Source organism: Atractosteus spatula, chromosome 11 (assembly GCF_055471065.1).
Source record: "Atractosteus spatula isolate fAtrSpa1 chromosome 11, fAtrSpa1.hap1, whole genome shotgun sequence".
NCBI lineage: Eukaryota > Metazoa > Chordata > Actinopteri > Semionotiformes > Lepisosteidae > Atractosteus > Atractosteus spatula.
Window position 1 is genome coordinate 39,707,341 of NC_142716.1, and position 26,543 is coordinate 39,733,883.

Here is a 26,543-nt window from a genome sequence, read left to right on the forward strand (position 1 = left end):
TGGAGAAATTTCAGTGGTTGATAATTTGATGTAAGACGTACAGTTCAGGTTGTTCATTTTTATTCTTGTGGTCTTGACTGCTTTTTACAGGGATCCTGATTTTGCTATCCTCCCTATCTAACTTGTTTTCTTTTATCTTGATTGGCTAGGAAGTAACAGGAGACAAACTGTGTATGTGAAACTGGGCAGATACTGCAGTGTCAGTCCCTGTACAGCACAGAATGACAGAGGTTTTTCTTCCTCTTCAACTCTTCAACAGTTTTGTACTATACATGTACAAGAACTTTAATCAAAGAGCACCTGAAGTGAAGAAGCAAAAGATCACAAACCTCTTTTAAAAGGCCTTATGGATGGTGAATGGGGAGCTGTGCTTTGCTGAGTTAGTGTAAACAGTGTGCCATGGTCACTACATCTATACCCTCATTCAGCAGGAAAGGGCTGTCACATTGGCATATCACACAGTCAGTTCTGCTCCTGTTGATGGTGCTGCTCAACAAACAGGTAGGAGAAAATGACAAAGAACATACTCTTTCTAGACTGCTGGAGAAATCTGGAATTCCAGACCTGCTGTCAAACTGGCTGAATAAATATAATAAAATATAATATAATATAATATAGTGTGAGTTCTTAGTGGTCAGAAAAATTTAAAAAGACAGTTAAATGTCTCTCTTATTACCATCGTATGCAGGTTTTTGGAAGAATTTTAATTAACTGATATCTTTGTAAAATCTGTGTTCACAGCCAAAGCTGATTGTGAATGATATTTTGTGGCAAGAACAGGGAATATACTATTGAAATCTTGAATCTGGAAAGAGAATTTCAGTGGTGTATAATCTAATGTAAAGGGCACAGCTCAGGTTGTTCATTTTCTTTCTCAGTGTCTCAAACACCTTTTAACAAATACTATCTGAATGATGTTTAAGAATGTAGTAATGTGGTCATTATGTAAATAGTTATTGCTTTAATTTTAATTTTAAAAAGTTGAGTACATCCTGATTTCAAGCCACTTGTTTTACAGCTTGTTATTACATCGTAGTCAGTTGTCACAGTACTTAGCTTTCTTTTTAAAGGTTCTATGAGTATATTTTAAGTATTTGGAGAATCTCAATTTTTTTCTCAATTGTTTTCTCAATACTGTAAGCTTCTTTAAAAAAATTAATTTAATCTTTATTATAATGAGGGTAAAAGTGCTGTTTATATTTTAAAGGAAATTTTACTCCAAAGTATTATCTGAAAATTGTCTCAAAAACAATATAAAAATATTCATACACATTTGACAGCCATGTTTGTATTTCTGAAACAGACACTGTTTTAACTCCGTATGTTTTACAGTAATATTACACTTTGTTTCTTACACGATTGTAATGTGGACATTAAGCAGACCTAATGTACATCTGAACAAAACCATTAAACAGTCTTGTTCATTCTCTTGTCTGTTTTATCTACACAACTTAAAATAGAACATGGATCAAGTTTACATAGTTAAGTCTCTACAGGCAATTGCTAATTTACCTTTTTGCTGCACAAGATGAGCAAATGGAAAACAAGCGCTTCATTCTAAATCTGGACACAATATTTACTTTATTTACAATATTACTTGTTCCCACTCCATTGTACTTCTATGTCTTTTGCTGTCATACCAGTGAGTATAGCAGTAAAGATGAAATACTAATAATAGGCGATTCTATAGTTTTACTGGCAAGCCTGCATGGCTGCACTCAAACTCCTAGAATGTTTTGTAAAGCTGGTAGTTCTAGTGATATGTAATGTAGAGTAACTGCATGTTTCAGTGGTTTTTAGAAGTATGTAAAAATTTAATGTACAAATTCCTTCAGTTTTTACTGCCCTTCTGCATTCAAATATGTAATTGGTTGTGAAACTTGACGTTCAATGCAATTATTTGGGTATTGTCTGAAATGTTAAATTGTTTTTTTTAGAATACTAACTGCATTATTGAATGGGGAATGTTAAAAAATATTAGATACAGTACATTTATTCTTACTCATGTATTATTATAACCTTCCCTAATGACCTGAAGGTCAAGTTTTGAGCATTATGCTGTAACATCCAAAGACATTAAGGAGTGGAAATAGTTTTCCTTGTCACTTTAAAATGCTCTATTAAAGAACTAGATATCGTGCTTTGTCTCTAAATGCATCAAAAGTCTAATTAAAATGGAAGCATTTGAAATAAAATCTGATATTTTAAAACCCACAAAACTGATAAGCAACAACAATAAATTTACTAAAAGGAACAGTGGCTGTAAAAATTTATTTGGTTGTGATTGTGGATAATACTTTGAATATTCCTTTTAAAAGCCCTATAGAAATTTTTGTTTTAAATGCTAATTATAACATGAAGCTACAGTACAGCATGTAACTATGTTTTGGCAATACTAGCATGACAGGTTGAAGACAACCACAGTACACTACATTAGCTTAGTTTTGATGAAAATTACATTTAATAATTCAAATGATGAAAACAAAAACATATAAACATTCCAGTGATTCTCTTCTGGCTGTGACATGAGGGTAAACACCATTAATATGATATTTTGCACTCCCTTTACTAAAAGAGTCTGTAAAATGAACTGGTTGACATTTTATCCCTGACATTTAATGGTATTGAATGTCCTCTTTGCAGGTGCTTGGTGATGAAACCAATAATTTGCTCAACAGAGTGGAATAATTGACCAAATTATTTTTTTTTAAAAGACAAAAGCCCTCTGATTTTTATTTTGGCAGTGCCATATGCTAACTGATAAGCATGTGTACCTGAAGTTTTCCTTTCTTGGTATCCACTGAATGACCCATAAGCACATGATCGAGTGCTGTAGTGCTTCAGCTCAGAACATGTTTATGAAAGGATTACGCTGTTAGTCCTGTACAACCATGCATTTCACGGCTGTTTGTCAAACAGTATATTATCTATAATTTAATATAAAAACAGACACAGGTGTGCTGCACAGTGTGTGCTTTGCAGATCAGTTTTATCATTTTCATTTGTTTTGTAAGCCCAAATTTTTCTATGTGCATTGTACAGTAAATGTACAATCACAGTGTAATTGCTGTGTAAATGTATCCAATGTGTTGTAATTGTTGTAAGCTCTTTGGGTACATGAACATACAGTAGTTTACCATAAATTACAGTATGAAAAAGACAAAGTTCATCTTATTACATATTGATACTATATGTTTTGTCTGTAAGATCCTTGTGAAACTGTTAGCAAAACAAAGGCAAACCGTACATACTGTAAGCAGGAAATTACTGAACTCCACAGAAAAGGAAAATACAGCAATTAGTTGCCTGCTACAATTCATGAAGAATGAATAAATTGGTATGTTTCTGTGCTTACTACTACAAAATTAATCATACAGTATGGTATGTAATGAACATTGTTCTACATCTTTTTTATATTAGAATTAAAACTTGCTGCAATCCTTCCTGTAATATATATAATATACATCTGTTCATACAAATATGAAAACATTGGAGAGGTTTATCAAAGAAGCAACAAAACTGTTTCGAAATAATTTAATATTTATAGGATTGATGGAAATAGACTAGGATAAAACATGACTCAAATAAATGTAGTACACTTTAAACTTCTGACCAAGGGATTTCCTTTCCACTTCTAATTTCTTCTCGTGTGACAGATTAACTGTTTTTTTAAAGATTGAAATCAAAAGTATAAAACACACAAAAATAGTTTCATGAATAGTTACACAAAGGAACCTTTTTGCTTGTCTGTAATGAGTCTTTATTATTTTATAAGGATATACTGTATGTTGTGAGGACAAACTGAAAGAACATAATCTTTTCAATCTCAATAAAAGAGGAGGAGAATTGACCAAGGGCTAAATTGTTAAAAAGCAATCAATAAGGTTGATTCAAATAGTTACTTAAAACTGAAATACACAACCTAACATGAAATACCTGTATGCTCTAAGCCAGTTACACAATTTTATTTTATAAATATGAATAAGATGGACTGCCACACACTGCCACCACATTTAGTAGACAGAAACACTGGAATATTTCAAATTAGTATTATTGCTGTGATAGAATACTTTATTATATAATAAAATGATGAGTATACAGTAGATGGGATTAATGGCTTATTCTTATTATAACAAAACAAGCCTACAGAATGGCTTCAAATGTAGATTTTTTTGTAGGCGAGGCTTCTCATTTTCTGTGAATCGCTGCTTTGACTTTAAATTACTGTGAGTGTGTGATCACAGAGCCTTTTGCTTACTATTAAGGATGTGATTTATACCTTATTATCAAACCAGAGTGAGAAGCAAGCTTCAACGTCTTCAAAGATTTTCACAATTTCAAACAGAGTCTGTAGCTGGGAAAATCCAATATCAAAGTTTCATGTTGATATTAATGCATAATCATATTGCTTATGATTTTGGTAGGAAAGATTCGGATATTTGGAGAGCAGAGTCCAGAAGCAATTCCACGAAAAAAGCAAGTCACTGTGTATAGCATATAACAGACTTTAAATTTGTGTGGACTGTAAAGAGTTCACAGAACATAAATGTTTATTTAAATACAGAACAATTGACCTGTGTCCTTTTTTCTTTGAACAACATCAGTTTTTGACTGGTGTGAGAGGGAATGTTTACAGTTGGTTGTAGATACTCTGTGGGTTTGGGTCCAGGTTTTATTAATATGGTTAAATTATTATGTAAACCTTTAACAATGGAGTTTTTAGGCAACAAATGTTCTTCCCAGTGTTCTTCTCCTGGCAATGGCACTGGGAGTGATCACAGTGTTGGACAGGCTTTTTGGAGTGCTGTAGTTGAAATGGATAAATCTTTACTGTACAGTAACTCTATCGTGGTTGCTGCACCTTATGGTGTAACACTCATCTTTCAACATTCCAGACTATCATTACAAATTAATTTTAGCCCTTGTTTTTTAGGTTTTTTTTACACAATACAGAATTTTTATGCTTGGGGTCTTGACCGCTTTTTCATGTCATGTAAATGACTTAGGTGACCATTTATCTTTTGTCATGATTTCATGGCTGCAATATATCCGGTATTTTGTCAATTAGAAACATTTTAGGTAGAAGGTGTGTTTATATAAGTGTTCTCATTTATCTAAATACTGCCACCATGTGGAACGTTTTATTTTCTCTACTTTCAACACTTTTCAATGCTCATTCATAAACCATTATGAATGTCAAGGCTAGAAAGCAGGTTTGTTTGTTATGTAAAGAGTACACTGACAAATTCTGAAAAGTAAGATTCTGAAATAAGCAATAAAAGCATTTTTTTCATACCTTTGTGCTTTTCAAAAAAATGCACCTGTCTTTTTTCTCCAGATGGTCATGGGTTCAGGACTTAAAGAAACCATGAGGAAATGGTCTGAATATAGGGCAAATTGTACAAATATGTTAGCCAACAAATCCTTGCAAGGAACTGGTGAGAATCCTAAACACTTATTTTCATTCCTTATTCTCTATGACTGTGTTTCTGTAATTAAGACGAGCACTACCTATTTTCGAATTGATGTTACAAGAATGCTATGTATGTTGTTAGAAAAGCATACACAATTTATGTAACCTTACTCTATATAATATTTTACTTCGATATTACTTTAAGTCCTTTTAAGAAGATTTTTTTAGTTAATAAGAATTGGAATTAGCATATTTATGCCATAATCTGACTTCTAAATCTCACGCTAAATTCTGTTCTGCTTTCTCATGTACATTCCATTTTTGGACCTGTATTTTAAATGACAGTTCCTGTAGGTGAAGTCTGCTTACATGACTGAATGTCTTTTTAGGTGTCTATTGCAAAGGAAGTTTTGACAATTTTGCCTGCTGGCCACATTCTCCCCCTGGAATTGTGTCAATTCTCTGTCCTTCCTACCTACCTATATTTACGGAAGGTAAAGTACCAAGATTATTGGTTCATGTTTTCCACAGTTTTGCTCTCCAGTGTGTGTTTTATAGTCTGGTATGTCTTATCTGGGTATGTTGTACAGTATGTGGAAAACAATTGTTAAAGTAAAAAAATGTATATGTATGACACTTCAATCTTAAAACAGAGGTTAACCCTTTTTGTTTTCTGAATCGAATAAACTATACTGTGGTACTAGTAATATTGGATAATGGATAATGACATCCCAAGATGACATCCAGGGATATCGAGTAGTTGGCATGTAACAGGTATCATCAACAATAAGTTAGATTTGCAAAATCTGGGTATATTTTTAACAAATTCATTCTTTTAAGAAGTAAAAAAAAAATACAAATCATATACAAAAAATCGAGGCTTAAAGATAAAAAAGAAAATGAATTAACCTAAGAAGATTTTTGTTTCTAGGAATACATAACCTATTATTGGTTTTTCCATAAGAAACCTTCTGCAAATGAACAAGTAAAAGGTTTATTCCATGCTGAAAAGAGAAGAAAGGAAACACAACGTTTCGGCTGTGGAGCCTTCTTCGGGTGTGTATTCCTTTATTCTCTTTTCAGCATGGAATAAACCTTTTACTTGTTCCTTTACAGCCTAGGCGTGCTGACGCAGCTCCCTACTTGAACTACTTCTGCAAATGAATACAACTTAATGCAGTCTAAGAGCATCTTAATCAAAGAAGAGGGACAGTAACATGTCCTGTCAAGAGGTATCCAGTGCTGTGTTTAAAATCAAATTAATGTTCTATAACACGTGCAACTACAAAACTTAAGTTTAAGATTAAAATACTCAAGAAACTAGATCAAGAATATAGATTAAAAACCCTTGGTCCTAGATAAGTGCAACCTAATGGTCTAAAACTTGACCATCACCAGACAGAAGCATCCATCTGTAAGGCTGAAAATTGATAAACATACCGTATTGGTCTTAAAACAGTAATGAAGAACAACCAGCTCTCCAGGCCATATGTGGAAAAATTGCAGAAAGCAAATAGAAAATAAACAAGCAGGCATTTTAACAGTTATCCTCACACAAATAAGATAATTAGTAAATACAGTATACTAACAATAATGGTAAAGACACCTGATTAGGTCTCCAAATGAACTTATAAACAAAGTCAAACTTCTAAAGCTGGAGTGACAGAAGTTGTTGGCAAGTTCAGGTGCTTGCTTGTTGAGATATTTTAGCAAACTTCGTTTCCCAAGGTGTATTAAAGTGGACCACGTAGAGATGTTAACAGTGGAAAGCAAGATGCTGTTTCATAGAATTTAGTTAGATTTAAACATGTTACTTAAGTTATGATACCGGGCTTTTAACAGTTACTTTGTTGCTCTACTGTATGTTCACAGGAAGAACTGGTTACCTATACAGAAACTGCACTGATGGAGGGACCTGGCTTACCATTGAAAATTCCAGTGAGATCTGGAGGAATCACTCCGAATGTGCAGAATTCAGCCATCATTTCAGACCACAAGTAATGCAAAATCATTTCAGTGTTCCATGCTTTTATACTAGTATACTAGAGTGTATCTCTTATGTCAGGTTGGTTCATTTTTCTGAAACTATGATTATAGCTGCAACACACCGTAGTATATTCCTGTATATTCATACAGTAGAGAATCCCTGGAGATATGGGACACCTCCACTTACACCATTTGATACAGTTGGATATGGGTAGAAGTTAAATAACTTCTTATGGCCTGCATAGCTCTTGCTGTTGGAGTTTTTTTATTTTATCTCGTAGCCACTACCTATAAACAGCAATGTACAGTAGGTTATCTACATTCACACTTGAACAGAAATTTGGGAGGTCAAATTGTAAATGTGCAGTTTCATTAGTATTTCACCTGCTGAGTACTTTGAATGCATCTCTTTTAGCATCTTCCCTCCATCCTATTATCACTCTAGCAGCTGCCTCAATGGTTCATTCCTTGAAAATGATGAGAGGTTTTGTCAGCTTTACACCTTGATTCCACTTTATCCTTTAAATCCCTTTAAATTGCATTTCCTCATCATTTTAATAGAATTCGACCAAACTCCTGAAACTGTTCAGCAGTTACTGTCACTAGTAATACAGTATATACAGTATCTATTTGCCTGTTTCTTTGGTTAGAATGGTTCCTCATCACACAGCTTTAGCTTACCAGCTACATTAAGAGCAGTTAGGAAGAAAACCTGTTATGTACAGTATAAAAAGCTCCCACAATCTATAACATTTATGCAGCTCAATATAGTTAAATAACTTGAATTTGTTTTTAAATATCTAATGGATTAAATTTACATTTTTGTAAAAAGGCTCAATATTGATCTTTATTGTATCATGTCTCCTAGACCTTACCTGAATCACTGAATCTATAATATATGACCGATCCACTTCCTTCAAATTGATTCTGACAATTGTGTATTAAGTATTGATGTTATGTTTTAGCAAGTTGTTTTTATTTTACTCGAATTAAAACAATTGCAATATATTGTACTGTACATATCTCAATGGAGTGTATAATGAGTTTCTGAGGGAAGACTTTCACCTCAGCTGCCCAAACTTTTAATTATTCCTGACATAATTTTCTAGCTAAAAAATATGTCAATACTGTATGTAGGACCTTCCTCCTTCACAGTCATCATTTGCTCTCCCTTGGTTAACTCATCACTCTGCTTGAGAGTTTCAGCCTCCTCATCCTACAGCCAGGCAGGTTAAGCCACATCTTATTTAACTTAAGCACTCAATAAATATACAGTGGGTATAGAAAGTCACCAACCCCTTTCAAAATCTGAACCTTTTGTCGTATGACATTGAAAATAAAAACAAATAAGGCCTGTTCTATTTTTATTCACACACAGTAACCCACATTAGCTAAGTGAAAATAAAATTTAAAATTTTCACTTAAATAAAATTTTACAACAGTAAAATTACCTTATTTGGATAAGTGAACAGCCCCCCTTACAATTGCATTTGTAAACTTGCTGAGGAATAACCAATCACCTTACAGATCTCACAACAAACTAAGTGATCAATTTGTGGTGATTTTGATTAGTTCGGAGTAAAAGCAGCTGTTTCTAGAGGATTCCACTCATTAAAAGAGCCTTTTAAAGCAAATAATCCACTATGGGTAGAAAGGTGCTCTCGAAAGAGCTTCGAGATAAAGTTGTGGAAAGGCACAAGTCAGGAGAATAGGTATAAAAAGATTTCAAAGGCTTTAAGTATCCCATGGAGCACAGTCAAGACCATCATTAAGAAGTGGAAGGTGTATGGCAACACCCAGACCTTGCCTAGAACATGCTGTCCCTCCAAACTAGATGACCGAGCAAGAAGGAGACTGACCTATAGGCCAATGGAAAGTTTGAACGACCTACAGGCCTTTATGTCAAAGACTGGTCATTGTGCACATGTGACAACGATATCACAAGCGCTCCACAAATCTGGCCTGTATGGGAGGGTGGCAAGAAAAAAGCCACTCCTTAAAAAAAGCCACATCAAGTCTTGTTTGTGTTTTGCGAAAAAGCACCTTAAAGATTCTGTGGTCAAGTGGCAAAAGGTGCTGTGGTCAGATTAACTTTTTGGCTGGAATGCAAAATCATACATCTGGTGAAAACCCAATACATCTTACCATCCAAAGAACACCATTCCTACAGTAAAGCACAGTGGTGGCAGCATCCTGTTGTGGGGGTGTTTCTCTTCAGCCTGGACTGGGGCACTTGTCAGGATAGAAGGGAAGATGGATGGTGCAAAATACAGGCAAATGCTTGAAAAAACCGTGCAGCCCTCAGCGAGGAAGTTGAAAATGGGAAGATGGTTCACCTTTCAACATGACAATGACTCAAAGCACACCCCCAAAGCAACCGTACAATGGCTGAAGGACAGGAAGGTGAATGTTCTTGAGTGGCTTAGTCAGAGCCCTGACCTAAATCCCAGCAAAAATCTTTGGAATGACTTGAAGAGGGCAGTCCGTCAATGGTCACCACGCAGTTTGACTGAGCTTGAACAATTCTGTAAGGAGGAATGGGCACATACAGTATTCCTCCCTCTAGGTGTGCAAAGTTGGTAGAGATGTATCCAAACAGAATCAAGGCTGTTATTCAAGCAAAAGGTGCTTCCATCAAATATTAACTCAGGGGGGTGTTCTCTTATCCAAACCAGTTATTCTACTTTTTTTTTCAGAAAGTTTGCTTTCTTTTTTCACTTGGATGTTGCAAGGTACAATTTGTAAATAAAACTGGAAAAAGTCTGATTTTATTTGTCTTCTTTTTGGGCTTTCGGGCAACAAAAGGTGAACATTTTGAAAGGGGGTGGTGACTTTCTATACCCACTGTACTGTATATCATTTAATTCTTTGGGTGTTGTTATTCCTTGTGAATTATTTAACCTGTATTTACTGTACATGCCTCCCCCATGACCCTTTATTAGATAAAGTTTAGAAAATGTATGGATGAATATTTAACGTGTTACCTTGCTGTATTTTATTTTGTTTAGGAGGAAGAGAAAACTTGGCAATTAGTCCTGCGTATTGTATACACAATTGGTTACTCACTGTCATTGTCCTCACTGTCATTGGCTGTCATCATTCTTCTCTTGCTAAGGTCAGTGATATTGGAGAATCATACTTTCAGCATTTAGGTCAAATATGAAAGGAGTTCCTGGCTGAGTTGTTCTACTGAAATACAACCAACTCCCATAATTGCTTATGTAATTGAAAAGCGTTTCTCACAAAATGTTGCCCTTGCTTAGTATCAGAGCTCTGTAATTTATTATGACTTGTGGGTCTCTAATTAAACTAAACAATGTTCTTTGATATTCTGTACCAGTAAGTATTGATTAATCTATATTGTTCAGGACACAGTATTAAAAAAATAGATTTTTATGTAATGTTTTGGTGTTCACAGGTGTAGTGCAAACTTAAATGAGGATCTTTATGTCAGCCGAAACACAGGCCTTTTATAGACTTGACAGTAGAATGTGAATAGAATAAAATGATTTTTCTTTGAACAATACTACCTTTTTCATGGTCACCCAGTTCTTCATTACAGAAGCCATGACATGAAAATTGTTATCACAAATTAAAAGCAACATTATTAAGAAGGTCTTATGGTAAATATATTGAATTGAGTTTCACAGAAGACAATGTTTGTTTCTGGTTTGTGCTGCCAGACCTTTTTAGAAGTGTTTACAAGGGAAGGGAATTATGGATTTCAAATTTAAAATACCCTACATCAGAAATTACAAATAAAAGGAGACCACAGAGTCTGTCAATCTTGGTCTGTTGCCAATAGTTTGACAATCCAAGAATTCTATTACGCCATTTCATAGAGGATTCTATAGAGCAAGGGCATGTTAATACAGCATGTTAAAACATGGCGAAGATTGTTCCTTAACCTCCTCAATTCTCTGTGAAACCAAAAGTAATGTTTTCTATCCCAAATACTCCTGAAGATTATTTTCACATTTGGCTTTGGGTCCTTGTAACATTATTGATCTTGATGGAATCCCCCAAATTAATTTTGTCAAACATTTTGTCTTGTCTATGTAGGAAACTTCATTGCACAAGAAACTACATCCATATCAACTTATTTACTTCTTTTATATTACGAGCTGTAGTCATCCTTGCTAAAGAGATCATCCTTCATGAAACATATTCTAAGAGACCCAAGGATGAAACAGGATGGATTTATATTTTAAATTCAGAGGTAACTTGTTTTATATTTACACATTTTTAGCATAAAAACACAACATAGATTGGACAGACTAAGTCAAGAGTCTGAGACTTTCACTTACTGCTTGTTATTGTATAATATTTTATGGCTTTCCAGATGTTTAAAACATTTTTCAACTTTTTTCATAAACACAACACTTCTCTTTTGGAAGTTGTAGACTAAACTTAGCCTTTGTGCTGCAATTTTATTTCCTGTTTTTTTTTTCCACAGAATTCTCCATCTTGCAGAGCTGTGCAAGTTTTCATGCACTATTTTATTGGTGCCAATGCCTTCTGGCTCTTGGTGGAAGGGATATTTCTCCATACATTGCTTGTCACACCGGTGCTTTCAGAGAAAAGATTATTGAAGAAATATATGGTCATAGGATGGGGTATGTTTCTTACAGAAATGCATTGTGCTCTACAAGTGTACACTATAAAATGTCTTTCACACATTTAAAACAATTTTTGAACTACTACCCTTGGATTAATTATTATTAATAGACTTATAAAACACTTTTCTGGACACTCCACTAACAGGTAATGGGGACTCCCCTCCACCGCCAATGTGCAGCATCCACCTGGATGATGCGACGGCAATCATAGAGCACCAGTATGCTCACCACACATCAGCTATCAGTCGGGAGGAGAACAGAGAGATGAAGCCAGTTCTTTAATAATGGGGATTATTAAGAGCCCATTGGTGAAATCCAATCAGAAATTTGGCTAGGATGCCGGAGTAACACCTCTACTTATTTCAAGAAACGCCCTGGGATTTTTAATGATCACAGAGAGTCAGGACCTCGGTTTTACGTCTCAATGAAGGATAGGGGCTTTTTACAGTACTGTGTCCCCGTCACTATACTGGGGCATTAGGACCCACACAGACCGCAAGGTGAGCACCATCTACTGGCCCCACTAACACCTCTTCCAGCGGCAATCTTGGCTTTCCCAAAAGATCTCCCATCCAGGTACTGGCCAAGATCACACCTGCTTACCTTCAGTGTGTTGCCAGTTGTGATTTATAGGGTGATATAACTCTATCTAGAATATATTTATCTCTATGAGCTTATACATTAAGTCTCATTTGTAATACATGGATGTATTGCAAAGCTGTAAATATTTCATGTTTTTTTTTAATGCTTGACTTTAATACCTAAGCAAAGCAATGACTATGACAAAGCATGACATTCAAAATACAGATTTAAGGCTTTAGTTTAAAATACTAAAAAGGAAATGAATTTGGGATTAAGAATAAAATACTAAACTAAAAGCTGTGTAAGAGTGGTTTTCAGCCTCTTTTGTTTTACTTTAACACAGATTTGACAGCAATATCAAAAGCAAAGGATGATACTGTAGGTAGACATTGTATTACACCTTTATGTAATTATATTGTATGTGTGTTTAGATTTTCCAACCCCAGCATTTATGTTTTGCTTCATCATGTGATGATTGAACACATTTGTGAATATTTTTTAAAATGTTTTATATTTTCTCCTTATAAGGAACCCCCATTATGTTTGTCGTGCCATGGGCAGTAACAAAAGCCTTGTATGAAAATGAAGGGCAAGTATTTCTTAGTGTTGTCAAAATATAGATAAACTATACTGTATATGGTAGTTACAATGGTTCAAACTAAGGTCAGTGTAGAATTATATCTATAATTTCTAAGTACTTTAAGTCTACAACCTCATCTTAACCTAAAATGACCTACTTAAACTTTATTCATATGACAACTGTAAATCTAACCTTTTTAATGTAAATACTGAATACAATTAATGAAAGATTTCTATGATCTACAGTACTATTGTACTATTGAAACAAGCTGAATACTGTATATACATACTGTACATACTGTATAATAATAACCATTTGTTACTATTTGCTGTTAAATACAGTATGTAAGCAGAGAAAGTTTCCTCTAAATTATTCTCAGCATGAATTGTGAACAAGACATTTTTCTAAAATAGCAAATATTGTAGAAATAATTCAGATAAAGTTACTATTTTACAAAGTTAGTGGTTATATTGTTTTCAGGTGTTGGAGACGGAATACAAACATGGGAATCTGGTGGATAATCAGGGGGCCAATGCATTTTTCTATAGCAGTAAGTAATATTTATAAGGACATATAAAAAGTTTGTATTTAATAAAAAGTTATTTTGGTGCTAATTTTATTGAATCACATCAATGATCTAGAAAGCCTTGTCACACAATCTGAATATTTTATCTTAATAATAACAAAACATCTTCTTGGATAAAGTCTGAATATGCATATTTAGTTTTGACCCTTACAGTATATGGCCCAGTACCTCACTACATCCAGAAAACAGAGAAACTAACAAGTTTTGAGGGGGTTGATTGTAGCTAGACCAGACAAATCATAGGAATGAAGAAACAAAAGATAGGATTTATCTGATGCTGCTCTCAGGTTTAGCAGTACAGAAAGAGCTGACATAATAAAACATAGAACATAAAACATTTATTTGGGATTAAAATGGTTGAGGAGTTGTTAAATGTGTGACTCTTATAGCATGCTGTTATTTAAAAAAAAACTCTCATGATTTTTAGCAAGAATTGCCCATGAAATATCAAAGATTTCAATACTGTAGTAGAGGCTCCTTTAAGCTGTTTGTGTTCATTCCAGGTCAATTTCTACTTATTTATCAAAATCCTGAAATTGCTTCTTTGGAAATTAAAAGCCGAAAAAAGGACATTCAATGATTACAAGTTCAGGTGAGTACTTTATCAACTAATGAATGAAAGTCAAGATTTCCATATACAGTATAAAGAGAGTATATGATAAATACAGTAACTGTTATGAATAAGAAGTAGGAAATCAACAAGATAATGAATATTTCCGCTGAAACAAAACTCTGTATCCATGTCTCATAACACCCCTTTAAAATTATGCAAATTGATTTTGTGCTTTAGATAAAACTGTTCCCTTTATTTTTAAGGCTTTATTGTCAGTTACAGTACAAATTATACTGTATCTACACACTATTGAATATATGTATTAGTATATAGTCAATATGTATACCTTTTTTCTTCCTTTTCGTTCTCATGTTACTACTTTATTACAGCTGTCTGTCCACTCGGTCTCTGTTTTTGTACACAATTATTAACCCTTGTTGTCACCATCTGCTGTCCCAGCATTCTGATTCCATGTTCATTGTTTTATCTCTACCCACACCTTCTCTTGCCCTCTCCATTCCTCTTTTCCCTTCACACTTTATGCAATCCCTTCCTGTTCTCCCACTTTAAGATCCCACTTATTGGCCACCTTTTTTCCATAGTGGTGGAATAAACCTCCCACAGAAATCAGACTGTTCAGTGCCTGACTTCCTTTCAGCTACTAATTAGGACATCTGTATAGAGAGTACATGTACTGCTTCAGCTCTCAAATAAATCCTTCAAAACTCTAACTCTATATTGCAATAATGTTTTAAATTGCCATACTGGTAAAGTGCCATTGCTAATAGTGTTTATTCACTGTCAGCACGGACTACATGAAATCCAGGTGTTAATATTGCTTTGCTTCTGCATTTTCTGCATACTTGTTTAATTTTTACTATTGTATTTTGTTTGCACTTCACCTGCATTGCTCATCCAGATTTGCACTAGCCTTATTGTAATTCTACTAAGTAGGTTGCCCTGAATAAAGGCATGTGCTAAACACATAATAATGTTTATCATTTGAATTAACAGATTAGCCAGAGCCACTCTGGTGTTAATTCCTTTGATGGGAATCCATGAAATTGTGTTTGCATTTATGCCAGATGAGCAGATAAAAGGAAGATATACCAGAGACTTCATCCAACTGACATTAAGCTCCTTCCAGGTAAAATATGACTTTCAAACTGAAAGAACTAAACATTTCTGTCTTGTATTCTGGACTGTACCCTTCTCAGTCATTTGTTCTCAGAACTGAAAACAAGAAGATTGTCATTTGTGCTTACAATATATTGGGGGTGACGTTTGTATTTAAGAAAATGCAGGTTTTAAGAGCTTATGACTATTTAAAGGCATTATTTGATGTATATTTTGTAGTGTCATGTAGCATGTCCTAAGCATATCATTTGAAGTATGTGTGTGGGAGATGATGTAAGAGAATCATTTTAATTTAAGCAGTTTAAAAACCTTCAGAATTAATTTTATCCGATCCGATCTGATTTTATCAGAATTTTTTCCATTTTAATGTACATTAAGTAATCTTGCACCTTGATAGTCAAGACTACCACAATGATGTTGCTTTAATCAGTACAAAATATTTGTGCAGAAATTGCAGAAAAGCTCATTAATTAATAAGCTTAATAACAAAATAAGTTAATGTGTGTGTTCATAAATAATCAGTTAAGTTCTGTAGAAGCTACTACTTTTTAAAATCTTGAGTGATGTTAGTGTTTCACAATAATGGTCATACGGTGTTTTCTTTGCTTTAGGGCTTTCTGGTTGCGGTATTGTATTGTTTTGCCAATAGAGAGGTAAGTCTTACTTCATCTTGTTCAGGAAGATAGAAGTAATTAGAGTTGAATCCCATTGAATTCAATCTCAATTTTCAGATGTCAGAATATTGAACAGAAGAATAGTGTAATCTTAGAGTTTTATTCACAGATGGATTTGTAAGCATGACAAATATGCTATGAATTAAGTTTTCTGATAAGCATAATTAAGCTAATTATAATTTAAACTGTGCAATTAAGTCAAGATATTTCCTTAAAACTAAAAATATAAAGTTTCTAGTTAGGAACTACATGACACCATTTGGCCCATCTAGGGTTGGTTTTGTTTGGATTTTGCAAAGATAATTGGTTTATTAACACCAATTCTGAAACCTTCTTACTACAAGGCATACCTTCATTTCTGTACTGTAGCTTGCTACAACTGTGCTTAGAAAGAATGTTTTTTATTCTGTAACAGACCATCCTTAAAACTACAATGAGATAATTACTCATTGTAATTACTCTATAATTGAGACAAATTGCTCATTATTAAGTTCTTGAGCTTTTTCACTTAAACAGAGTATGGGACAATCCCCACAATACTGAGTACAGAGTTTCTAGAATGCAGCACTAAAAATAAAATTGTTCATGAAACTGTTGTGTTAAGAATTAACTGCATGAAAGGATCAACTGATACTTGTAGATTGTTGCTGTGGCTTTAGAAATTGTGCCATTTATTTTAGCACTTATGTTTTAATAAATGTTTAGAATGTTCTGATGACAGACTGAGTTTTAAACATGAAGAGAGGGCTTTTAGTGTCCCAGTGTTTACTTTGGGGTGAGGTGAAGATGCAAAATTTGTTTCTTTGGTTTCCAGGTTAAAACGGAGCTCAAAAAAAGATGGCAACTATATCTCTTTGCAAACCACTTTGACTACAGGGAGTGCATTGTAGGACAGCATCTCCGATGCCTAGGAAAGTATTCAAAAAGGCGTCCTACCCATTATTTTGACCAGAGTAAGTCCTATGGAGAGAGAAAGAGATCGTCAAATGTGCAGCTTTTACAAGTGACAATGAGATCCAGTGGTAACTTGAAACTTCAAAGACCTGTTGGTTTGGAGCACTTTACAAGAGGAAGTGTTTCTAGCAGTGAAGGGGAAGGCACTCTTGGAGAAACGTTAGAGGAAATACTTGAGGAAAGGTAGATTATGGCATGCTTCTCCTAAAAAGACAGTTCAGTCAAATCTTTGTACAGTATATCATATATAATATATACATATACATTACAGTACAGTATATTAATATATATTTATATGTGACATTTCTGGCACAAAACCTCAGAATGACCCTTATATTATTCTGCAAAATTCATTGCATGAGAAACAGTTTATTACTGAACAACTGACATAACAAATAAATATATTAACACCTGCACATACTCACAGAGTGAGATTTTTTAAAGTATTTAATATAAAGCAAATATAAAATGTTTATTGCTTTTAGATAATCTATCATTGAAGTCATATCCTGCAATATTCTCATTTCTTAGCTTCTAAAACTTTTTTGTGAGATAAAAAGGTCATTTTGGAAGAACTAATATTCGTGTTAAATGTTTTGTTTTCCTAGACTATTTAAATAAACCGGTATGAAACCTGTACCATTATTTTAACTTTTAAATTAGTTTGTTATTAAAAGTTTATTTAAGAAATGTTTAATAACTGAGATTAGTTTCATGTTTTAGGGAAGCCATATGTATTCACTGGAACAACCAGGATAGGCTGGATTTGAAGACTGAGACAAAATAAACTGAGACAATAATTTGTAAATTCAGTATTATGTCTTTGCTGAGATGAAAACGGGTGATTAACACACCTGAACATTAATCTGTAATTCCCATCCAAGGATCTTATCCAACCAATTCTTTAAAGAAGACCGGGCATCATATTTTGACAAGAAAGCCAGGTAGCTTGTTCAAGACTCTCAAAACCCTTTGAGTAAAAGGTGCCTCCTGTTCAGTGTTTTAAATGTATTCTCTTAGTTTGTGTCATATTTGTTTCTTACTTCATTGTTGATTCTGAAGGAGTTCAGTACATTGATTCTGCTAATGCCTTTGAGAGTTTTTGTGATTTTACTGTTCAATACTGTAAATTACCCCAAAACAGAGTGCATTTAAAAAACAAAATCAAACCATGATACTAGTGGAACACCCCAGGTTATAAACACTACCCCCCACCTCCACCTCACCCCATCTCTACCCAGTATGGCTAACCTCCCTGTACTCAAAATGTTTGTGATCAAAAGTCAATCAAAATAATGTCAAATACAATTTTGGAACAGGAGAGCCTAGGCAATGGCAGAGGTCAGCCCTGTCCATATCAACATTTTGTTATTGATGCCTAATGTAAAAAGTGTTACTGTTCTTTTTACATTTCATTTTAATGTGTCTCTTCCTCAGTTTATCCACACTTAATAAACATTTTCATATGAAATAAAATTATTTTCTGGTCTTGTTTATTAACCTCTTTTCCATGGTATTGCTAATATCATAAGTCAAAATCTCTCAGCTTTCTCCATATCCTGCACTGATCTGACAGAAACTATCCCCTGTGAAAACTTTTTGTGATAAACAGAGAAGGGGTAAGTATACTCTACATACAGACATGAAAATAGACAGAGCCCTACACAGCCCATGTCTAAAAGGTTATTATTTGATCTAATTGACAGCTGGAAACATTGTGATAATTTATTCAATTTAATATATGTTCCTTTCAGAATGAAACTCAATGAAAATTTTACAGGTTAATCTAGTATGAAATTGTTCTGAATTAGACATCTTTAGTTACAGCACCAAAACTTCCAGTTCCTATAAACACTTTCGGAATATTTTTTGGTTTTTTTAAATTGATTTGACTGTAGCTGGTGAAATATAATGCTTAAAGTTTTAGATATTATTTCCTAATTAATTTCAGTAACCATGTTATGCTATATTTCATATTGTGTGGATAAATGTATGGTGCATGGCTTTGAATGAGCTCTTTAATGATTTCATAGAATTGCTTCACAATAAACTGAATTGCAAAGAATAAATTAAGTCAGGAAGATCACATGAATAGAAAACATACAGTATATGAACTATAGGTTTAATTTAATCTTTCTGTATTCAGATAAACTGTTGCCCTACAGTATATGGTTAAGGTGCATAACCTTTTGATGGCCTGCATTCATTTTTATTGATAACTTTTATCATGTGTGATTGTCACGGTCACCATCCTCTCCTCCAGAGGGCACTCAAACCCCCTCGTGTTAGTCCTTTTAATTATTACCTGCATTATTTCCTGGTGTGTCTTGTTTTAGTTTCCCTATTTAAGTTTACTCCTTCCTACCTTCAGCGCTCAGCTCTGGTGCATGGTAGTTCGATGGCTCGCTTATCACCAGGGATCGGGAGGAAGCCTGAGGGCACAGGACTGTTTACGCTCCCCGACCTACCGAGCCCGGGGCTTGGAAGAGAGCCCTGTATTTCCTGTCTCGTCAGTGTTGCCGTTTGTCTGCGTCTCCTACTAGATCTCTCGGCTACGGACTGGTTCCTGATTTCCCTTGAACGTCCTTGTATATGTTTGCCTTCGGATTTTCCTCGCACTTCTGCACGAACTTCCCTACTTCACTGTGAGCACCAGTAAACCCTATGTGTCTTCCCTGAACCCTGTCTATGGTCCTTTTTCCGGAATGGCCGCCTCACATAGGCTCTTAACACCATCCTCCACTGGAGATCAACTCGGCTTCCGTGACAATGTAAATCTTTATTCAAAACCATGCACAAATTAACCTGAAATGATACATAGTATTACAGTACATTCTCCTAGTTGAAGCTGCCATTATGTCATACATACTGTACCTGTATGCTTTTTATTCTAAGTATAAATCTAGGAATGAAATGCATGATGCATTTTTATGTAATACAAATCCTACAGTACTTTATTTTTAGATGCCCATTTATGAAGAATTTTTTTTTTTTACCCCATTTAGACTCTAATAAATGAGACAATGTTCTCATAGAAAGCAAAGTTCCTGGCTACAATACAAAGCGCTTGTTATACTGATAATACCAGTATAATATATTATATAGATAAACATGAAGAAAGATCACAATTAAGTTTGCATTTTTAATCAGAGATGTAAAATAGGAACACTTTTCCTTACATATCACTTATGTATTAAACCCCCTTGTGGTATTGATATTAGACTATTTTCAAACCCATTTTTTAGTGTGATAATTTAATCTAAGCACTTTACCAAATACATTGACATAATTAAGAATATTGAAATGAAAAATGAAAACTATAAACACAATCTCACCCATGCAAACCATAAATAATAATGGTATTGATCAATTGTAAGTTCTTGTGTGGCTCTGAAGAAACTAGGTAAAAAAATACATGAGGATGTGTTACTTTTATTCTCTCCTACCTTTATTTTCTATTGAAAGTAGGGCTGTGTCACTGAAAAACATCATTCCTTGCTTAGCAAGTAAAGAGAAGTACTAAAATAGTTCCAAGCCCAAAAGACGTTTAAAGGAAACCTATTAGATTAACGCTACCACCCTGCAGTCCATAGCAGGGATTTGTCTAAATTGACCTTCAGAATTTAAGAGGATTTAATTGCTACAAAGGGATTATTAACTTGAGGCTACAGTCAATGTTGAGAGCAATTTTGTTTCACAATGCACAAGTCTTGGATGCACAAACTGAAATGTTGTAATGATTATCTAGTACACAGGTTTAAGAGGTGCAGAGATGATAAAATATGTAAACAGTTATGCTTCAAACAGTCTTTGTTTAAAAAAAAACTCAGGTGTTCCTAAAAGCTAGTGTTTCTTTTCCTTTATCCTATCTTTGACTTTTTGTGGCTCAAACTGTATCAGTCTGAGAATTTCCTTATTATTCATGATCCCTTGAATAAATTCTCCTTCTGTCAGCTTATCTGAAAAATAAACAAAGAGATATGTATATTTTAAGAATGGCAGTGTAACCGTAACAGAAAAAGCAGGTTTAAAACTACCATTTTCAGATTGTTTCCAATAATTATTGAGACAATGAAATATCTTTGATGATTGTTCTGCAGAATAATTAGGTCATAAATGAGTATTTATCTAAGAATAAATGTATTTGTTTCTAAACCTTGAAATCCTATGAGAGATTTTAATGATTCTCAAATTCTCAAAGACAAAAAACGCTGTGTTTGAGGAGTGGTGTCACAGCTTTGAGATAAAGCACTACTTCGTCTTCATAAGAAAAGCTGCTGTTTATCTACCCAAACTTGATTTAAATGTGTTAAGACAAGATTCACAGCTAAATGTTCTTAGATAAACTAAAAAGGGCAGTAACTCTTTTTTTGTACTAGAAATATTGTAGTAATGGCATTTGTAGTTTTTAATCTGACCTTTCACAACATTCCCAGATGTATTGCTTAAAGAAGCAAATCATGAATTGTATTTTAAACCTAATGAAACAGATCTACAATTATGGTATTTTATTGGATCTGACTCAGGTCATGATACAGAATTATATATTTTAAACTAACAGTGTTTACTTTTCAAAATACTTAAAGAGATCTGGAAATTCCATCCCTATTATCTATTGAATGGTGTTTATTTCTGCAACTCGTAACAGAGCAGATGAACTGACATACCATTTTCTTTCTTTCCAAAGTAATCCCAGATTTTATCTGTTCTCTTTTCCGGTGTATTCTCATCTTCTGGAAGGGTCTTTTGATCTTCTACACATATCATATTAAATATGGCCTGAAAAAACAAGTCAAGACATTGTTGAAAAAGAAGATTAAGTCATCAAACAATATGAAATGTGTTCTCTAAACTTTAACTACATACAGTATGACCATAAAACCATATGACCATACAATCATTTTCCAGTTGGGGTTTTCAACCACCTTTATGTAATTCCCACTACCATGATGAAAATAATGATTTGAAGATATAATCTCAATGGAATAGAATCATGACTTTATTCACCCTTTTGAAAATTGGCACTGCAGGAGATGAAATGTTAATTTTCCAATTAAACACATTTTCCTCCACTGCCTTGATTATAACTGGGTAAAAAGAGTTCATGCTTATTTGGATGAAAGTAAATCTTGATCTTAATATCATAGAAATATTCTATTCTGATTTTAGTACGTTTTGTATAATTCATGGATCTAAACTGTTTTTTAATCATGATTTAAGGGACATACATCTCTTCATTGATTTGGCCTGTTCTAAAGAATCAAATACGTTGGCCATACTAATCAACAAATGATGGCTTTATATAATTTGTACTGTTATACTGTAAACCTTTGGTTTTGTATTAGCTACAGTACATGTGTACACAGTATATGTTGACATTTCATTTAAAAGTGTTCCTTGCCAGGTAATAATTTATTCAAAGAACACTTAAAAATTAAATAAATAGCCTAATGCAAAATAGCCTAAACTATTTGTACACCATTATTTGTGCACCCAAAGCCTTGTGGAATAGATTATGCAGACAGAAGTGAGTGGCTCACTGCTAACAAGCTTTCACACAGAGAGATTGTTCTCAGACACCCAAACTAACTTACAGTAAAGGCACTTGAGGTAACCAATGAAAAGATTGAGTATACCTTGACAATTTCCAGGACCTCGGTTTTACTGATCGTCCCATTGCCATCAACGTCGTACAAGGCAAAGGCCCACTCCAATTTCTGCATAGTTTTCCCAGAGGAGGTCAGGTGCAGTGCAATGATGTATTCCTTAAAGTCCAGTGTGCCATCGCTGTTGGCATCAAAGCTTCTGAAAACATGTTGTGCATATGCTTTGGGGTCGGCATCAGGGAAGAAGCTGGCATAAATACCTTCAAACTGTTGCTTGGTAATTCTTCCACTTGGGCACTCCTTTAGAAAGGATTGGTACCAGGCTGACAACTCCTCCTCTGAGTATTTTGTATTCAGCTTGAGATCTTCCAGAAGTTCCTTTGAGAGAGCCCCACTTTTGCTGTTTCCCATTTCAAAAAACCCCTTTGTGTGATGCTGACTGCACTCAAATCTCTTTGCACTCAACAATCCTACACACTGCTGAATGGGACATGATATCTCCTTTTAAATCCAGCCAGGCTTCTTTAGGATTAAGAGGATAAACACGTCACACACAAAGTCTTGTTTTTCTGGGGGGGAAGCTGGGACGCAATGCTGAATGTGTCAATCAATGATATTAATAAAAAAGCAAAGATTTTGGTATGTGAATCAGTCTGCACAGGAACATTTCTCATGTGTTCAATTGGTCAGAGATTTTATTTTGGATTATTATTTTGGATTACTGCTGTTCAATTTTCATTGTTTTGTCATTGCATTAAGGAAACAAAAATAAGGTTTTTCACTGAGGTGCTATAACTGGTAGAAATAGTATTTTCTTGGTTGCTGTCAATAATGCCAAAATGCCCTGCCTCCAGTTTTTATAGCAGTTATACTATTCACTTTCTGAACAAGGTAAATTATTTGAAACATTTTATTATGATATAGGTCACATAACATCTATATGGGATATGGGAAATCATCTATTCCTTTTAGCAAGTACTGTAGGAGCAATTATTTTATTCCATACAGGGCAAATAATTCATTGTAGGATATGTTTTATTGAGCCTCTGTAGACAACAAACACTGCAGACAGGCTATGACGCAAGAGTGATGGCAGTGTTCATGATTTTGCTTTTTATTGATGCAAACCATTTATGATCCCGAGAGTAGTGCAGGTGAGATAAGGAGCTTGTTTATTTCTGTGCGTATTTCATTAGGCACTAATTCTAATTTAGCAGTAGCAGAGGCGGGATTAAAAAGCCATCTGGTGTTACAATGACTTGAAGCATGTCTAGGCAACTATTGAGAAGGAGAAAACACTACATATACCGAAGGAAATAAAGGCATATAAATAAATGAAACAGAAAATTAGTTTCAGCATATATATTTCTTTAGAATATGAGAACATACCAAACGCAATCCAGGTACAGAACCCAACTTAAGCAATATATCAAAATACATACAAACAAAAGGTGTAAGGCATTTATATGGGACAGAGGTAATCTCTGCATTTTCTGTTTGGTGCCTGTACTATGATATGCCTGATAGAGAGGAAATATGGTTGGATTTGTCTCAGTTACCAAAAGGCATGATTATCTGCCACATGACTTGGCCTGGGTATGAAACTTAAGCAAAGTAGCAGCTTGGGTATTCACACATTTTCTTCCAGAGAAAACAAAGAGATCATTTGTAGTAGTGTCTTCTTGAAAGAGTTTGCATGGCCAACCTTGCCCAATATCCAGGTTTAAGTCACTGATTTGCAATTTCACTGTGTTTTTATGGATGTGCAAGCCACACTCAGATGACTTGTGACTGCAGACATCAGTACTACAGTATACTTCTTTGTCAAAGATGATATACGTTAAGTAAACTCATCCCATATTTTTTTTTTAAATCAGGCTTTTCAATTAAACATGTATCTGCATGGGTTGGTGTTAATTTACGGAGAAAGAAAAATAAATTTTTCAAATAATCCATTATGAGAACTAATGCAGATTTCAATTGAATAGCTACATTCAGATTTACATAATGTGAAGTCAAATATAATTTAGGTAAGACAATCTTATTCAGTGGGTGTGAGAGGATTAAAATGAGCCTATCTAGGATTAAAGAGGGTGGCAATCTATCAAGGATAATCAAAGTAAAGCGAAGTTATCTTCACGACATTCTATCTAAGGTTTAGAAAATAATATGTAATTGAGGATAGTGAATATTTAGAACGTGCACTTGAGCACAACGGACTAACTTAAAACTGGATATTTAATCATGGTTACATCTGGTACTACTTCAGTAACTACTGGGGGCTAATTAATGGGCAGATGGATCTGCATGATTCAGGACAAGGTCAAATGTTTGCTTCTGTTGAACAGTATCTTTAAAACAGAATTAAAAACTACATTATGCAGCTACAGTGTGATGATTGCTGACAAAAAAAATCATCCCACCACTTCCATATTGAAAATGGGCCTATTCAATATATTTAGAAAAGACACTGATTTGTAGCATTCTTAACTTTTTTCCCTGTTTCCAAAATATGGTGCTAGAACAACAAAAATGTTTTCTTGATGCATACCTTGACTTTTTTTTTCTCAAAACTCATTGAACATAAACAGTAATAGCAGAAATTACAGTTGTTTGTTTGTAACCATCTGAGAGCTACATATTACTAGGCCACAAAAATGAAAAGCAATTTTTTGATTGATAGTAGTCTAAGAAATACAGTAAGTGTATGAAACAGGTCAAGTGCCTTTCCAAAATAAGACAATAATGGTATTTATGGCCAATATAAGTCTAACGAATGAAGCAAGTAGACAGCAATGTGCTGAAACCATCCTGTCTTGGAATTGGTGTCAGTTTTAGCAACCTGCAAACTTTATGTATAGATCAAGACCATTTTATTGACCATATACAATTTTCTCGTATTAGGAATTTGTCTTTTCACATACCCCAACTTGCTCTCCATGAGACACACAGACAGGGAAAGAAGCTTGGGGTCAGAGCCCAGGGTCATCTATTTACTGTATACGGCACCCCTGGAGCAGTTGGGGTTAAGGGCCTTGCTCAGGGGCCCAACTTAGTAGGATTCTTCTGCTAGCCACAGGATACAAACTGGCAACCTTCCAGCCACAGGTGCAGATCCTTAGCCACAGAGCCACCACTCCACCCATTTTATTTCTTTAAGCTTGTTGGTTGTGCTGATTCATTTGTTCCTGGGGTAATTGTTTTCCTGACTTTCCATTTAGGACCCTAAAAATGAACATGACAGGTTAGTCATTGTTGTTAGAAGCTGATTTTAATAAGTTAACAATAACTGATAGCAACATACTGTAGTCCAATAATCTCTGGTACTCTGAATCTATGGGATAGAGGAGCAACAGAACAGCAGAATTTTGTTTAGTTTGTCTTACAGATATATGTACAGTATTGTTTACCATAATAATAAATGACTTTTTCAAGAATGCAGATCCATCTATCCTCCTTTCTCTAACCTCTTCATCCAATTCAGGAGTGCAGGAGGAGCCAGACCCTATCTCAGCAAGCAACAGGTACAAGGCAGGATACACCCTGGACTGCAGTCCATCACAGGGCTGACAGGGCCAATTAACCTAACAGTATGTTTTCAGACTATTGCAGGAAACCAGAGCCCCTAGAGAAACCCCATGTAAAACACAGGGAGAACATACAAGTTTTATCCAGATATACAGTAGTAGCACATCAGATCTGGAATTGAACCCAGGGCCCCCCCACTGTAAGGTAGCAATGCTAACCACTGCACCACCATGCCACCCAAGAATACAGATGAAACACGAAATGTTTTATATGTGTGTGTATACTTATCATGGTTTTGCAATTTCTTTCTGTATTCTGTAACTTG

At 34.6% G+C, this 26,543-nt stretch overlaps 2 protein-coding genes across 3 annotated transcripts; one reads left to right on the forward strand and one right to left on the reverse strand.

Moving 5' to 3' along the window:
- Positions 1 to 236: 236 nt before the first annotated feature.
- glp2r (glucagon-like peptide 2 receptor) lies at positions 237 to 18,526 on the forward strand. 2 transcript variants are annotated; one of them, XM_088927702.1, is made up of 14 exons: positions 237 to 501; positions 5,339 to 5,438; positions 5,803 to 5,907; positions 7,286 to 7,410; positions 10,408 to 10,514; positions 11,462 to 11,618; positions 11,856 to 12,015; positions 13,129 to 13,189; positions 13,661 to 13,730; positions 14,270 to 14,358; positions 15,334 to 15,466; positions 16,068 to 16,109; positions 16,945 to 17,083; positions 17,808 to 18,526. In XM_088927702.1, exons 1-14 carry the CDS (start codon positions 400 to 402, stop codon positions 17,852 to 17,854), a joined length of 1,437 nt encoding a protein of 478 aa, XP_088783828.1. In that variant the 5' UTR covers positions 237 to 399; the 3' UTR covers positions 17,855 to 18,526. The 2 variants fall into 2 exon arrangements, with proteins under 2 accessions (XP_088783828.1, XP_088783826.1); XM_088927700.1 differs by lacking the exon at positions 17,808 to 18,526 and having other exon boundaries at positions 16,945 to 17,499.
- A 1,317-nt stretch (positions 18,527 to 19,843) lies between these two features.
- On the reverse strand, positions 19,844 to 23,163 carry LOC148824038 (recoverin-like). Its single transcript, XM_088927497.1, has 3 exons — positions 22,721 to 23,163; positions 21,752 to 21,863; positions 19,844 to 21,043 (listed from the first exon to the last, which is right to left on the reverse strand). The coding sequence occupies exons 1-3, from the start codon at positions 23,099 to 23,101 to the stop codon at positions 20,928 to 20,930; spliced, it is 609 nt and encodes a 202-aa protein (XP_088783623.1). The 5' UTR covers positions 23,102 to 23,163; the 3' UTR covers positions 19,844 to 20,927.
- Between the last annotated feature and the right edge of the window lie 3,380 nt (positions 23,164 to 26,543).